The following is a 14,036-nucleotide window of genomic DNA, read 5'->3' as shown; positions in this document are numbered from 1 at the left end:
TAATGACAGACTTTCAGCATTATACAGTGCAGCTGTATCGGATCCCACCCAAACACTTATTCATTTATTAATTATCTCAGCACAACTGCCTCAGTATGGTATTGTGGTGCTGGCTCAGATTCTGTGACATTTTGTTGCACAGATTGTAAATTTTTCCTCACCAAGCCCCCTGTTTTTTATCATACTGCTGTTCATTTAGAAGGATGACATCACAATTAATTGTTGTGCTAACTGATGCAATAATCAGATAATAGGTGTGGGCTCGCAAAATTACAACAACAATGGACCAGTACAAGACACTGTTATCTACTTGTCTCAATGTTTTTGAACTTGCGTTTTGTCTTAACACATGGGACCTACACTGATCAGCCACAACAATATGACCACCTACCTACTATCAATATAACCCATCCAGCGTATCTGGCAAGGAATGACTGCTGGTCAGACACATGCACAATGCATGTAGTATCAGTGAGTATGTATACAAAGGGGATGGCACACAATCTGTCTGAGTTTGAATGAGGGCAGATTTTGGTGGCCCAGAGGCTTGATACGATCTTTTCAGAAACTGCATGACTTCGGGAGGTGTTCAATGAGTGCTGGGTGAGTGTCTCCAACTCATGGCAAAACCAAGTTGAAACTACGTCCAAATAATGTGGGTGTGGGGGAGCCACCCCTCATTAGAGATGTCGGACATCATATGCTGGACAGACTGGTAAAACAGGACAGAGACAAACTGTGGTGGAACTAACATGAGACTTTAATGCTGGGCAGAGTAAAAGCATGCCTGAACACAAAGTGCTTCGAAAACTCATAACGATGGGCCTCCGCAGCCAACAACCCATGCATGTGCCAGTGTTAAGACATCAGCAACTATGACTGAAATGGGGCACATGACCACCAACACTGGAAGTTGACGCAGTGGCAGAGCAGTGCACGGTGTGATGAATCCCGATACATTCTCCATCATGCTGATGGGAGGGCGCAAATCCGTCATCTTCCAAGGGAACAGCACCTTGACATGTTCTGCGCAATAGAGACAAGCTGGACACAGCTCCTTTTGCTCTGCTGAACATTGACATGGGTGTCCATTGGTCCAGTGGAGCTTGCGCAAGGCACCATGATGGCCAAGAAGTATCGCACACTGGTTGCGGACAACGTGCACCATGTCATGACTGTCACAACGATCATGTTTCCCTATGGCAGTGGTATTTTTCAACAAGATAATGCGTCATGTCACAGGGTCAGGAGTGTGATGGAGCAGTTTGAGGAACACGGTGGCAAGTTCCAATTGATGTGCCGGCCCCCAAATTTGCCAGATCTGAACCATAATGGTCTTGTATATGTATTGTGCTAGCATGTAATGAGATGCCTTTGTACCTCAGAGAAAAATAATATGGACCATGGGGTGGATATACAGAAGCCTGTGCGCAATCAAATTAGGCTCTGCTTGTTTCATGAAAATCAGTGAATCACTATCTCATATAGTCCATAAATGTCTAAAGTGGCTAACAGCGTTTTCGTATAAATCACAGACATTGCTTTGAGACATTACTACGCACCTCAGTAATTCTGCTGGTTCATGCATAATCTGTATTTACTGGGACATATATGACCCAGAAAACTTCACAAAACATGAAACCATTGGTGCGTGGTATGTCAAAACCATCATCAAATGTTGTATTAAAAACTTGTGTGTTATATTTCACATTTTTCTGTGTCAGGAGAATGAACGTGATTTGATACCGATTTGTTACACTTTTTTCCATAATACCATCCACATAAAATCATCCTGAAATTAGATATTTAACTCTGGAAATCCTAGGTTCCCATGAAAATACTGATCAAGTTAGGTTCGTGGGACACATGCCCGCCAACTTCACCAATTTAGAAAATCGGTTAGCCAAAAATTCTAATAGTGGAAGTGTATTATTTATAACAAAGAAAGACAGTTTTTTTTACATTTTATTTTTCAAATAGGCTATATACAAAATAAATTTTACCCCTGAAAGGGTTAACATCAAGAAGAAAATCATCTAAGAAAGGATGGGGAAAAAGGTAGTGCAGAGGCATATGTGTCAAATTGTGTGTTTATCTTACATTTACATGCATTTGCTTCTACTAGGCGTAAAAATATAGTACATAAAATACTCCTACCAAACTTAAGGGGCAAACACTTGCTCACAGTATTGTGACTCCACAGTTAATCTTTTATATTGACACTAATAGAAGTTTGTGGTATTTTCATTCCACTCAACATAAGTCATATAATGTGTTGTAAAACATTATAAACTCACTGAATTAGACCAAAACAAAATAAATTATGCAACTGTTAAACAGAAAATTTCAAATAGATTCAAGTCAAATAGCCATGAAACAATGAACATACAATACAAGGGTTTATTTTATTTCACAAATCTTAATAGCAGGTAACCAAAGGGGATAATGTGACCCACAAATTATTATTAGAGCCATCTGGCATTCTCAGAGAATGAGTTTGAAAAACATTATTCAAGTTGGCTGGATCACATAAACAAGCTGAAATATGTAGATGTGGCCAAGTTACTTAATTCCTAATGTATGTCAAGCCTAGCTTTCAGTAATGTTTCAGTATTCAGTAAACTAAACTCTGAATAACCCTTGAGGATCTGAACAGAAATATAATTTTTTTCTATGGATTTGCCTTTACAATAGTAGTTTGCCTCCAAAAAAGATATTTTAGCAAAGACTTGGCAAAAAATACAATTTAATATAAACCCACATATCTCAATAAACTATTCAAATATAGAAATTAGGGTGTCAAACAGCTGGAGAGCTTGCTACATTCTTCACAATACATTTACACTGTACACCGATATTTTGTATGTAAAAGTCTATCCTGGTTAAAGAAATACAATAAAAGTAGGTAGCCCTACTATATTCTTTGTAACTGGAATACAAAATGTATCAACTGTGTTGTCTGCAAGTACTAGAGATAATACAGTATATTGATGCAAACAGTTTGATTATAATACCAGAAGAAACTGTTCCAATGAACTTATTATCCAACCACAACAGGAGCACCAGCTAATCCTCATATTGAAATACACAGACAAACAATGGGAAAAATAGGGAGTACAACGTTCCTCAGTACTTGGATCCAATGGAAAATGAAATAGGATATCTTTGTAGACTACATAAACAGAAAACTAAGCAAAAGATGTTTCATCATACTAAAACAAAGAAACTCTAAATCATATGATAATCTCAGGACCATAGCCTATATTTTGCTTCTGTTCACTCAGTGCTGAAATATGGTGTGGTATTTTGGGAAAACTGTGGAGCAAGTTGAAAAATTTAGCATACAGAAAAAGTTTATTTTACTAACGGAAGTGGCAGGCCAAAGATTGTCCTGTAGACAAATTTTTGGTAACAACAAAATACTACCATTTCCATGTATTCACGTACTTGAAGATGTAATTATTATGAATCTGACGCAGCAAATACATGACGTACATGTGCAGCAGACAAATACAGCCTACTACAGAAAGGCATTCGTCATATCAACATCAAAGTATATAATGCGTTATTTAAATCCACAGAAACAATTTCAAATCAGCCGTGAAGGATTGCCTGGTCAAGGACTGCTTCTATACAGTACGGGTGTTTGTAGAAAATCAAGACCGTAGCATCAATTACGACAGTATTTGTACGATGTATAGAATGACAAAATATTATGTAGGCTAATATTACTCTTTGCAAAAATTGTGTATAGTAACTGAGGAGTGGTCTGAAATCTTTTGTACATTGACGAGTCCTTGATTCACTGGACCAATAAATAAACAAATAAATAAATAAATACTAGAAAAATAACTCACCCAGGACTATGACAAAAAATTTTGGTTTGATTTCAGTTTTGTGTATGTGCGATACTTGTTTTGTCGGCACTTCCTTCTCTTTGCCTCTTCGTTTCCTCGACCTATTATGCTTTCCACTATTTACATTTAGTTCCTTCATCTTATTAAATAAACCCACTTGCAAGCAGTAAACAACTTTCCTCCTACTTCTAAACGCACTACTGCCATTCGCGGGCAAGGAATTTAAAAACTCGCGATGACAAAGTCAAAGACCTCCAGCTGTAGCGCGGAAGGCGTCGTAACGTCGATGACTATCAATCCGAATGATAGTAAACACCGCGATTCTGTACTAGGCATGTTCTCACGGGAGCTGGAATTCCGCTAGTAAGGTCTAGCATTCGTCGCTGAGACACGGACGAGTCAACACAACTGTGAGCTTAGTGTGCGGCAGTAAAAATGGCTCTAAGCACTATGGGACTTTACATCTGAGATCACCAGTCTCCTAGACTTAGAACTACTTAAGGCAAACTAACCTAAGGACATCACACACATCCACGCCCGAGGCAGGATTCGAACCTGTTACCGTAACAGCAGCGCGGTTCCGGACTGAAGCGCCTAGAACCGCTCGGTCACAGTTGCCGGCTGGACGGCAGTATGCTTTTCCTCGTGTATCAGCAGTATATTTTTCTGAGGTGTGTTTAGATTCACGTATCTATGCCATGTTTGTTCTTGAAGCTCAAAAATCGTTCATAACAATTAATTCCGCAATTCTCTGGGAAATAACGCTCAGTTGCTATAGTTCAAATGGTAACTAATGTCGTGATCCCGGCGTCATGGACGTTCGTACGTGCCCGCCGAGCCAGTCATGACGCATTTTCCGTCAACAATGTACATTACAGACCCGAGTCAGTCGGGTAAAACTGAAATGTGTTCTCAGAATTTTCAGGAAGGAGTGGAACTTCATTTTTCGCATACATTTGACTCGTCGCAGTCTGCAATGCACAGCACCTAGCTACCTTGGCACAACACACTGAGACAAAAGTCAAGACAGTTCACCATCATCACGACAAGTTCCAATTTCAGACGCAAACGCGCCAATAAAGGTAAAGCCAAGTGGCACACATTGCAGTAATGTTGTAGTGGTTGTTGATGTGGTGAGCTTGCAAATGTCGCCTACAATGCGGGCGTTGTAGCAGAAGACAGTAACTTGTGTGCCAGTTGTGTAAATCGCCGTTACAAGGGGCAGCGTATTCCACAACAGTTGGGAAGTAAGGGCATGAATAGATCACAGCGGTCACTCCTGTAGGAAGCAACTCATTCTCTAGCCTAACAACAGGAAATATGCTTGGAGGGATAATACATACCAATCTTTAGGTATGGGTTCATATATTGTATTTATAGAAGGCGAAAATGGTAATGTGAGAAAACTGCACTCGATTACTCTAACCAGAATGTTGTTTAAAGAACATTTGAGACATGAAATTCTTCATATCTCCGCCATTGGGAGAAACAGGTATAAAATTGAAACTAAATGTGGGCAGTTAGCAAATAAGTTACAGTTGCTTCATGTCTCTTGGCAGGAAGGTGCAGAAATAAAGTCTGAATTTTTAGTCACTGATGCGAGAAGGTTTCCTACGAAAGTAACTGAAGATAGAGAGGTGGAGTACCTTCCCACACAAAAGTGTGTCTTAGCATTTAAAAATCAACAACATCCACAATATGTATATTTCAGCAGTATCCATTGTCCAGTTGTGCCATACGTCCATTCAGTTATTCAGTGCCGTAATTCCCTTTGATATTTCCATTTACAGGGTGGCAATTATTGGACTATATAAAAAAAATTAAATTAGTTACAAACTATGGCGTGCACACACTTTTTTCAACATGTAAATATCAACACATAAATTTGAATTTAGGTTATTTCATGTTCGATGTGCCTGCCATCATTGGTGATAATGTGGCGCAGACTAATAGCGAAATTCTGCATGACGTACTGAAGTGTCAGAACATCGATGCTGTCGATGACCTTCTGAATGCCTATTTTCATTTCAGCAATGATTTTGGGGTTATTGCTGTGCACCTTACCTTTATATAGCCCCACTAAAAGGAGTCAGGTGTGCTCAGATCCGGACAATACGCCAGCCAATTGAGACCTATTCCAGCGGCATTAAGGTACTCCAGAGACAGAATGTAGATCTCAAAGTGCTCGACTAGCACATCAAACACTCTCCTGCTTCGATGGATTCGAGCTCCGTCTTGCATGAACCACGTCTTGTCGAAATCAGGGCCACTTTGGATAACTGGGATGAAATCATCTTCCAAAACCTTCATGTACTGTTCTGTAGTCACTGTGCCATCAAGGAATATCGCACCGATTATTTCGTAACTCGACACCACACAGTCACCTGTTTTTATAATGGTGGGCTTCGTCACTGATGCAAACCATACTACTTCCCGTCATGCCCCACGGCCAACCGCGCAGTTTGAACGTCCTAACGCAAACGGTTCAGAAGTTATGACGATTTTGTTTCATATAGTTCAATAACTGTCACCCTGTAAGTACACAATGTCGTAGTAGCACTCATTGTTCTAAGCACACGGAAGCCTATGAGACTTTTCGTTTATAGCTTTTCTTACACATTTGATATTCCATCACAGTGTCCATCATTTGCGTAAATTGCTGCTGATATTCCTCATCTCGAGCGCTCTCTGTTAGTGCATGCCCTAAAGTTTGCAGGAAACCAGAACGTTTGCAAATGACAAAAAAAATAGACTCCATCAGCGACCTATGTGTGAAGTTATGACATATTGGTTCCATTTCCCAGGTCTTAGAAAAATAAAACATTCACTTGTAGTCATACAAGCATGGCTATTATGACATGGTATATGACTTTCAGGGTACACAGAGATCAATACCGAACAATCCATATCCTCCCACTCCCCTGGCCACAACTCATACAGGTTGAGAAGCTGCTATTAACAGTTTTTGTGCCTTAATACTGCAGATCTTTCTTTCCCTAAAAAATGACACAGACATGGTAACGACACAGGATTATATATGGAATGCCTGTTGAAAAATTCTGAAAATCTAACAGTGACTTTTAAATTCATCCAGTGGAATGCATGATTGACTATTTTGAACAGTGAGAGTCTTTATAGAGAATTCAGCAACACCCACATACTGGTGACTGGCATTTGCGAAACTTTATTTAAGCTGTCTCAGCGAGTGTACTTCAAAGGCTATGCAACACTTCGACACGACAGAGAGGCTGGGAAAGGCGGTATTGCCATTTCAATTAGGGATATGCTTTAGTTTAAAAAAAATTATACCAATCTTACAGACGCATACTCCCAAGCAGTGGCCAATGTAATTCACTCCCCATTTCCACGATGTACAAACCTACTCAGTGTAAATTAGCGAAATCTTGTTCTGGATCAGATTGTTGGCCAGCTCCAAACACCAGTTCCTCTCTGTGAAAACTTCAACACACACCACTCTGCTTGTTATTATGAACTGGATGATGCAGATCGCAAAGATTTGCTCACAAGCCTCAGAAATCTCAATTTAGTACTTCTCCACAATGGCTCTCCTACCATTCTACATAACCCATACGGACAACCATCGGCTGTTGATTTGACATTCCACTTCACTGTCTTTCAACATGTTATGAGGTGGACAGTTAGACAAGACTCTCTTGGCTCAGAACATTTCCATCCGGAAATTGCGACAATTCCCCATAAATCCAGGTACCCTTATATAACCAACCAGCAACTGGTGTATCAAGGAAGCAGAGTCCCCACTGTATACTGAGACAGTCCAGGAGGAATTTCATTCCTTTAAAATTTGTTAGGTTCCTAGTTGTTTATCAACAGTTCATTTCAATTATCACAGAAGCTTCAACACCTTCTACACCAAGGAAAAAGAAAGTAATTGTTTTGAAGCAATGGCTCCCTGTCTGGTGGACATTGGAGTTCTCTAAGGCTATAGCACAGCGAAAAATTTATACCACACCTTTCAGAAACAACGAAACGATAAGAGTGTCATAAAATAGCTGCGAGAGTTCGAATACAGTTAAAATACATTAAAAGGAACAGATAGAAAACTTTGTGTGAATCTTAGTCTTACTGATAGATGGAAAGTTTCTTAAGCACAATAACTCAACTAATCGTCAGCCATTATTAACTGGTGTCTTACTTGAAGACTTCATGAACGTAATATCACCGATTCTGCAGCTGAACTCAGAGTTCACAGTCATCCTATTGTGGTACCACTTTCATATGACAGACTGAGGAGGAATATTCAAAAGGCGGCAAATTCATCTCCTGGCAAGGACAGCATCCACTATGAAATGATAGAAAATCACCCTGACAAAGCACTTAGAAAACTGTTACAGATATCTAATCAAATTTGGATGAATAGCGCACTAATAAAAGACTGGACAACCCAAGTAGTGATATCTGTATTGAAACCACATAAAGATGAGGAACAGGCCACATCATATATACTTATTTCTCTTTCTTCTTGCACTGGCAGAACTTGAGAGCCCTTGGTTAAAAAATACTTGGAATAATAGTTGGCATCCAATGAAATCCTGCTGTGGTGTCAGTATTGGTTTCGAAAAGGCAAGGGAATAATTGATTCTTTAAATATTTTAACATCTGATACCTATGGCGCGACCACATGGATGGAGAATGTCACAGCTGTCTTTCTTGATGTTGTTGGTGCATATGATAATGTACACATACCTGTGTCACTACAGATGTTGGAAACCACAGGAATCCCACCATAGCTGATTGCGGAGTAAGCACCTCCTTTGCTGAAAGACACACCTGGATTCGCTTTCGGAATAAACTGACTGGACATCTTCTTACAACAAGTCTCCTGCAAGGAATCATCAAGAGTTTCAGCTTCTAGGCGATGTTTCCATCTTTCTCGCTGTTGTGCAGGTGGTAAAATGAGTAAGCTTTTTACCAATCTCCAAAGCAGTGATAATCACTGACTCGCAAAGCATTATTAAATATATTAGCTATCAGAATTGGAGCAAATGAGCTTGTAAATATACCTTATATTTAGTAGATCACTATTATGAAGGAAAAAAGACTGGTCACGTTACAGGTTTCGCTTGGATCAAATCTCATTCTGGCATTATATATATAAGCATGAAACAGGCCATCTAGCAAGAGATGCAATTAACAGCAGGCCTATGGACATCAAACTCCCATACATTGACTGCCTTGTGTAACTAAAACAACAAACAGTTCCTTCAAGGTGCGAGGCATGACTAATAGTCGACAAATATGGGGTAAAGCCACACATACTGAGACGGCCATGGTTTGTGAAGTCCAAATACTCAAGTAAAATAATGTCTATTGTGCACATGGATCGGCTCAGCTTATTGAGGATACTTCAGGGTCAGTCTGATGATTTCACAATTTGTGATATTAGTCACATTTTATTTCAGTGCATGCAATATGAAACTGCAGAGTCAACTTTTCACAGGAACAAATCGCGACTTGGTCCTTCTCAACCTATATGTACTATCCTAGTTCTTGCTGATCCACCTGGAAGAACATATAATGCCTTAGTCAAGTTTATAGCTCAAGCAGATATAAAAATCTAAAATATATAATAGCAGTCGTCCTTAATGCAGGAACTGAATTACTGGCTTTCATACAACCAAGTGGCTTACTGTCACTTGTATCCAGAACACTCTTCGAATACTTGTCACCCTTATATTCTGACATCGAATCATGAATGTCTCCTTTCCACAGAGTGTCAGATGCCGGTTACATGTACATTGTTCCTACTTTCATTTTATATAAATTATGGTGGTTAAATACTGTCATACTAGAACCAAATAAAAAATCTTCTATGCACCTGTAATGAGATTTTCAAGCTGATGATGGAATCTTGTGCAAATTGAGTTGTTTCATATAAGCAGTCTGCTAAAAATTTTTGCAGCCAACCAAACATCAGTTCTATGACTTAGGAATCATTGACCCAGAACCTACCAAAATGCTACTTTTTGAAATACAAAGACAGTTAGAATCTAGCCTCCAGTAGACATCATTATTGACAGAACACATGTAGACAATGTAGAAGTGTAAGGCAGAGGACTAGTCATGATCTGTTGAAGTATCCATCTTGGCATCCTCTTTGAGTGATTTAGAGAAATCACAGGAAAGACAGATTTGAATATGACTTGTTACAAATACACTATAACATAAAAAAAGACACACCACAAAGGAATTATCCGAATGTGAAGGAAATTGGTAGATGTGATGTGCATGTACAGACAAACAAATTACTATAGTTTCAGAAAAATTGTACAATTTCTTCAAGAGAAAGAACTTCACAAATTGAACAATTCAATAACGTCTTGATCCATCTCTGGCGCTGTTGCGAGCAGTTATTCAGCATAACATTGACTGACAGAGTTTTTGGATGTTCCCCTGAGGGATATTGTGCCAGATTCTTTCCTGCTGGCAGCTTACATCGTCCAAATCCTAAGGTGGTTGGAGGGTCTCGTCCATAATGCTCCAAATGTTCTCATGTGCGGAGTGATCCAATGACCTTGCTGTTCAGGGTAGGGTTTGGCAAGCACAAAGACAAACATTAGAAATTCTTGACGTGTACAGGTGAGCATTGTTGTTGTTGTGGTCTTCAGTCCTGAGACTGGTTTGATGCAGCTATCCATGCTACTCTATCCTGTGCAAGCTTCTTCATCTCCCAGAACCCACTGCAACCCACATCATTCTGAATCTGCTTAGTGCAGTCATCTCTTGGTCTCCCTCTACGATTTTTACCCTCTACGCTGTCCTCCAGTACTAAATTGGTGATCCCTTGATGCCTCAGAACATGTCCTACCAACCGATCCCTTCTTCTGGTCAAGTTATGCTACAAACTTCTCTTCTCCCCAATCCGATTCAATACCTCCTCATCAGTCATGTGATCTACCCATCTAATCTTCAGCATTCTTCTGTATCACCACATTTCGAAAGCTTCTATTCTCTTCTTGTCCAAACTATTTATCGTCCATGTTTCACTTCCATACATGGCTACACTCCATACAAATACTTTCAGAAATGACTTCCTGACACTTAAATCTATATTCGATGTTAACAAATTTCTCTTCTTCAGAAACGCTTTCCTTGCCATTGCCAGTCTACGTTTTATATCCTCTCTACTTCGACCATCTTCAGTTATTTTCCTCCCCAAATAGCTAAACTCCTTTACTACTTTAAGTGCCTCATTTCCTAATCTCATTCCCTCAGCATCACCTGACTTAATTCGACTACATTCCATTATCCTCGTTTTTCTCTTGTTGATGTTCATCTTATATCCTCCTTTCAAGACACTATCCATTCCGTTCAACTGCTCTTCCAAGTCCTTTGCTGTCTCTGACAGAATTACGATGTCATCGGCGAACCTCAAACTTATTATTTCTTCTCCATGGATTTTAATACCTACTCCAAATTTTTCTTTTGTTTCCTTTACTGCTTGCTCAATATACAGATTGATTAACATCGGGAAGAGACTACAACCCTGTCTCACTCCCTTCCCAACCACTGTTCCCTTTCATGTCTCTCGACTCTTATAACTGCCATCTGGTTTCTGTACAAATTGTAAATAGCCTTTCGTTCCCTATATTTTACCCCTGCCACCTTCAGAATTTGAAAGAGAGTAATCCAGTCAACATTGTCAAAAGCTTTCTCTAAGTCTACAAATGCTAGAAACGTAGGTTTGCCTTTTCTTAATCTTTCTTCTAAGATAAGTCGTAAGGTCAGTATTGCCTCACGTGTTCCAACATTTCTACGGAATCCAAACTGATCTTCCCTGAGGTCGGCTTCTACTAGTTTTTCCATTCGTCTGTAAAGAATTCGCGTTATTATTTTGCAGCTGTGACTTATTAAACTGATAGTTCGGTAATTTTCACATCTGTCAACACCTGCTTTCTTTGGGATGGGAATTATTATATTCTTCTTGAAGTCTGAGGGTATTTCGCCTGTCTCATACATCTTGCTCACCAGCTGGTAGAGTTTTGTCAGTACTGGCTCTCCCAAGGCTGTCAGTAGTTCCAATGGAAAGTTCTCTACTCTGGGGGTCTTGTTTCGACTCAGGTCTTTCAGTGCTCTGTCAAACTCTACACGCAGTATCGTATCTCCCATTTCGTCTTCATCTACATCCTCTTCCATTTGCATAATATTGTCCTCAAGTACATCGCCCTTGTATAGACCCTCTATATACTCCTTCCACCTTTCTACTTTCCCTTCTTTGCTTAGAACTGGGTTTCCATCTGAGCTCTTGATGTTCATACAAGTGGTTCTCTTATCTCCAAAGGTAGGCAGTATCTATCTTACCCCTAGTGAGATAAGCCTCTACATCCTTACATTTGTCCTCTGGCCATCCCTGCTTATCCATTTTGCACTTCCTATCGATCTCATTTTTGAGAAGTTTGTATTCCTTTTTGCCTGCATCATTTACTGCTTATCTTGTTGAAATGTAAGCCCATGATTGCTGTCCATGAAGGACAACAAAATGGGGCATAGAATGTCGTTGATGTACAGCTGTGCTGTGAGGGTGCCATGTATGACATCCAAAGGGGACCTACTATGAACAGAAGTGGCACCTCAGATCATCAATCCTGGTTGGTGGGCCAAATGGTGGGCGACAGTCAGTTTGGTTTCCCACCACTGTATGGGGAGGCTCCAGACCTGTCTTCCGCCTGTGATATCATTGACTGGAGTAGAATTGCTTCAGTGATGAGACCCACTTTGAACTGAGCTCCAATGACCAGCAAAGATGTGTCTGGAGACACTCCAGACAGTGAATAGTGTCTTGTAAATTGTTGTAAGTCTATAACATACTCAAGTTTACTCATGTTTTGTCGTTGTGCAAATTTTCCCCAAAAGGAATTTAGCCATATCTTAGCATCAGCACGTTTTCCTGGATTTTGCTTTATCAGGATCTAATTCAATACTAGTTTTTCTTTCATTGTTTTTATATATAATTCATTGGTTTCAAAATGATGTGGACTGCTCTCTAATTTTATTTTTTTCATACATATCTAAAATTTTGTATTCTTTTTCTACAGCTTTATTTACTTCATCAGTTGTCCAAGTTCCAGTAAATTACCCAATTACATTGATTTATTTTCTCTTCCATACATTTGACACACAAAGAAACAGTTTTTCGTTTTTTTCCGATCTTTATTCGTTCTGGCAAAACAGGATGATACAATCCTCTAGGTGCTAGTACTTTACGTTTTATAAACGCATACAATTTTTAGAATGATATCTTGGTCTATATATTTTTGTTGGATATCACACAGGATAATAAGCATAATATTCCAGAATGAGATTTTCACTCTGCAGAGGAGTGTGCGCCGATATGAAATTTCCTGGCAGATGAAAACTGTGTTCCAGACCGAGACTCTAGGAGACGAGGTATTGGCAGAGTTGAAGCTACGAGGGCGGGTCGTGAGTCGTGCTTGCGTAGCTCAGCTGATGGAGCACTTGCTCGCGAAAGGCAAAGGTCCCGGGTTCGAGTCTCGGTCTGACACACAGTTTTAATGTGCCAAGGAGTTTCAAGCATAATATTGTACAGTTGAGTAAAGACTACGCACATCAATATATTTTATTTTTGTGATAACACCGCCTGCTTTAGCTCTTAAATTTATTGTATTAGTTCAACACCATAAAAGACATCTCTTGGATTCAAAAGCTCGATAATTTCAGGTAACTGTTTTAATTTCTTAAGGGCCGACTTTGGGGATCCAACGGACGTCCAGTACGACCCAGGAGCATGCTGATCGCTCCACGCCCGTGGCCAGCCTACTTATTACTTGCATTGAGGTTAATCCCTCACCTGTGAGTGAGCAGGATGTCGCCTCAAAGCGTGGAGAGCTGTGAAAGATTTCCCAAGAGGCTGAACATAAGGCAAACAGGTTACAGGTGGTATCTGTGGCTGACAATGTCCTTCAGCCAGATGCAGTCGTTTATCCTGTTTCAGAGAAAACCACTTAGCCTGCAAGGTATGGGCAGCCACAGAGGATGGGATTATTGGTAGTTTGGAGCTCCAGTATTAGGTACATTATGAAGCCCTTTTGAGACATGGCTGCCAAGGAGGGGAAGAACGTCAGTGTGCATTGTGTGTGCATACTGAGTGTAGTCATTCCAGAGGTGGAACAGGTCCTTCCA

At 39.9% G+C, this 14,036-nt stretch overlaps 1 protein-coding gene across 1 annotated transcript in view; it reads right to left on the bottom strand.

Moving 5' to 3' along the window:
* The window catches only part of LOC126298788 (probable C-mannosyltransferase DPY19L1), a 215,761-nt gene extending 211,512 nt beyond the window's left edge, over positions 1-4,249 (bottom strand). Inside the window, exon 1 of the mRNA XM_049990249.1 lies at positions 3,858-4,249. Within this exon, the coding sequence (XP_049846206.1) occupies positions 3,858-3,996 (139 nt within the window). The 5' untranslated portion in view covers positions 3,997-4,249. The remainder of the gene's footprint in view (positions 1-3,857) is intronic.
* Positions 4,250-14,036: the final 9,787 nt, after the last annotated feature.

The sequence above is a fragment of the Schistocerca gregaria genome, chromosome X, assembly GCF_023897955.1.
Source record: "Schistocerca gregaria isolate iqSchGreg1 chromosome X, iqSchGreg1.2, whole genome shotgun sequence".
Taxonomy (NCBI): Eukaryota; Metazoa; Arthropoda; class Insecta; order Orthoptera; family Acrididae; genus Schistocerca; species Schistocerca gregaria.
The sequence above is the reverse complement of the archived record's forward strand: the minus strand, read 5'-3'. Positions and strand labels throughout refer to the sequence as shown.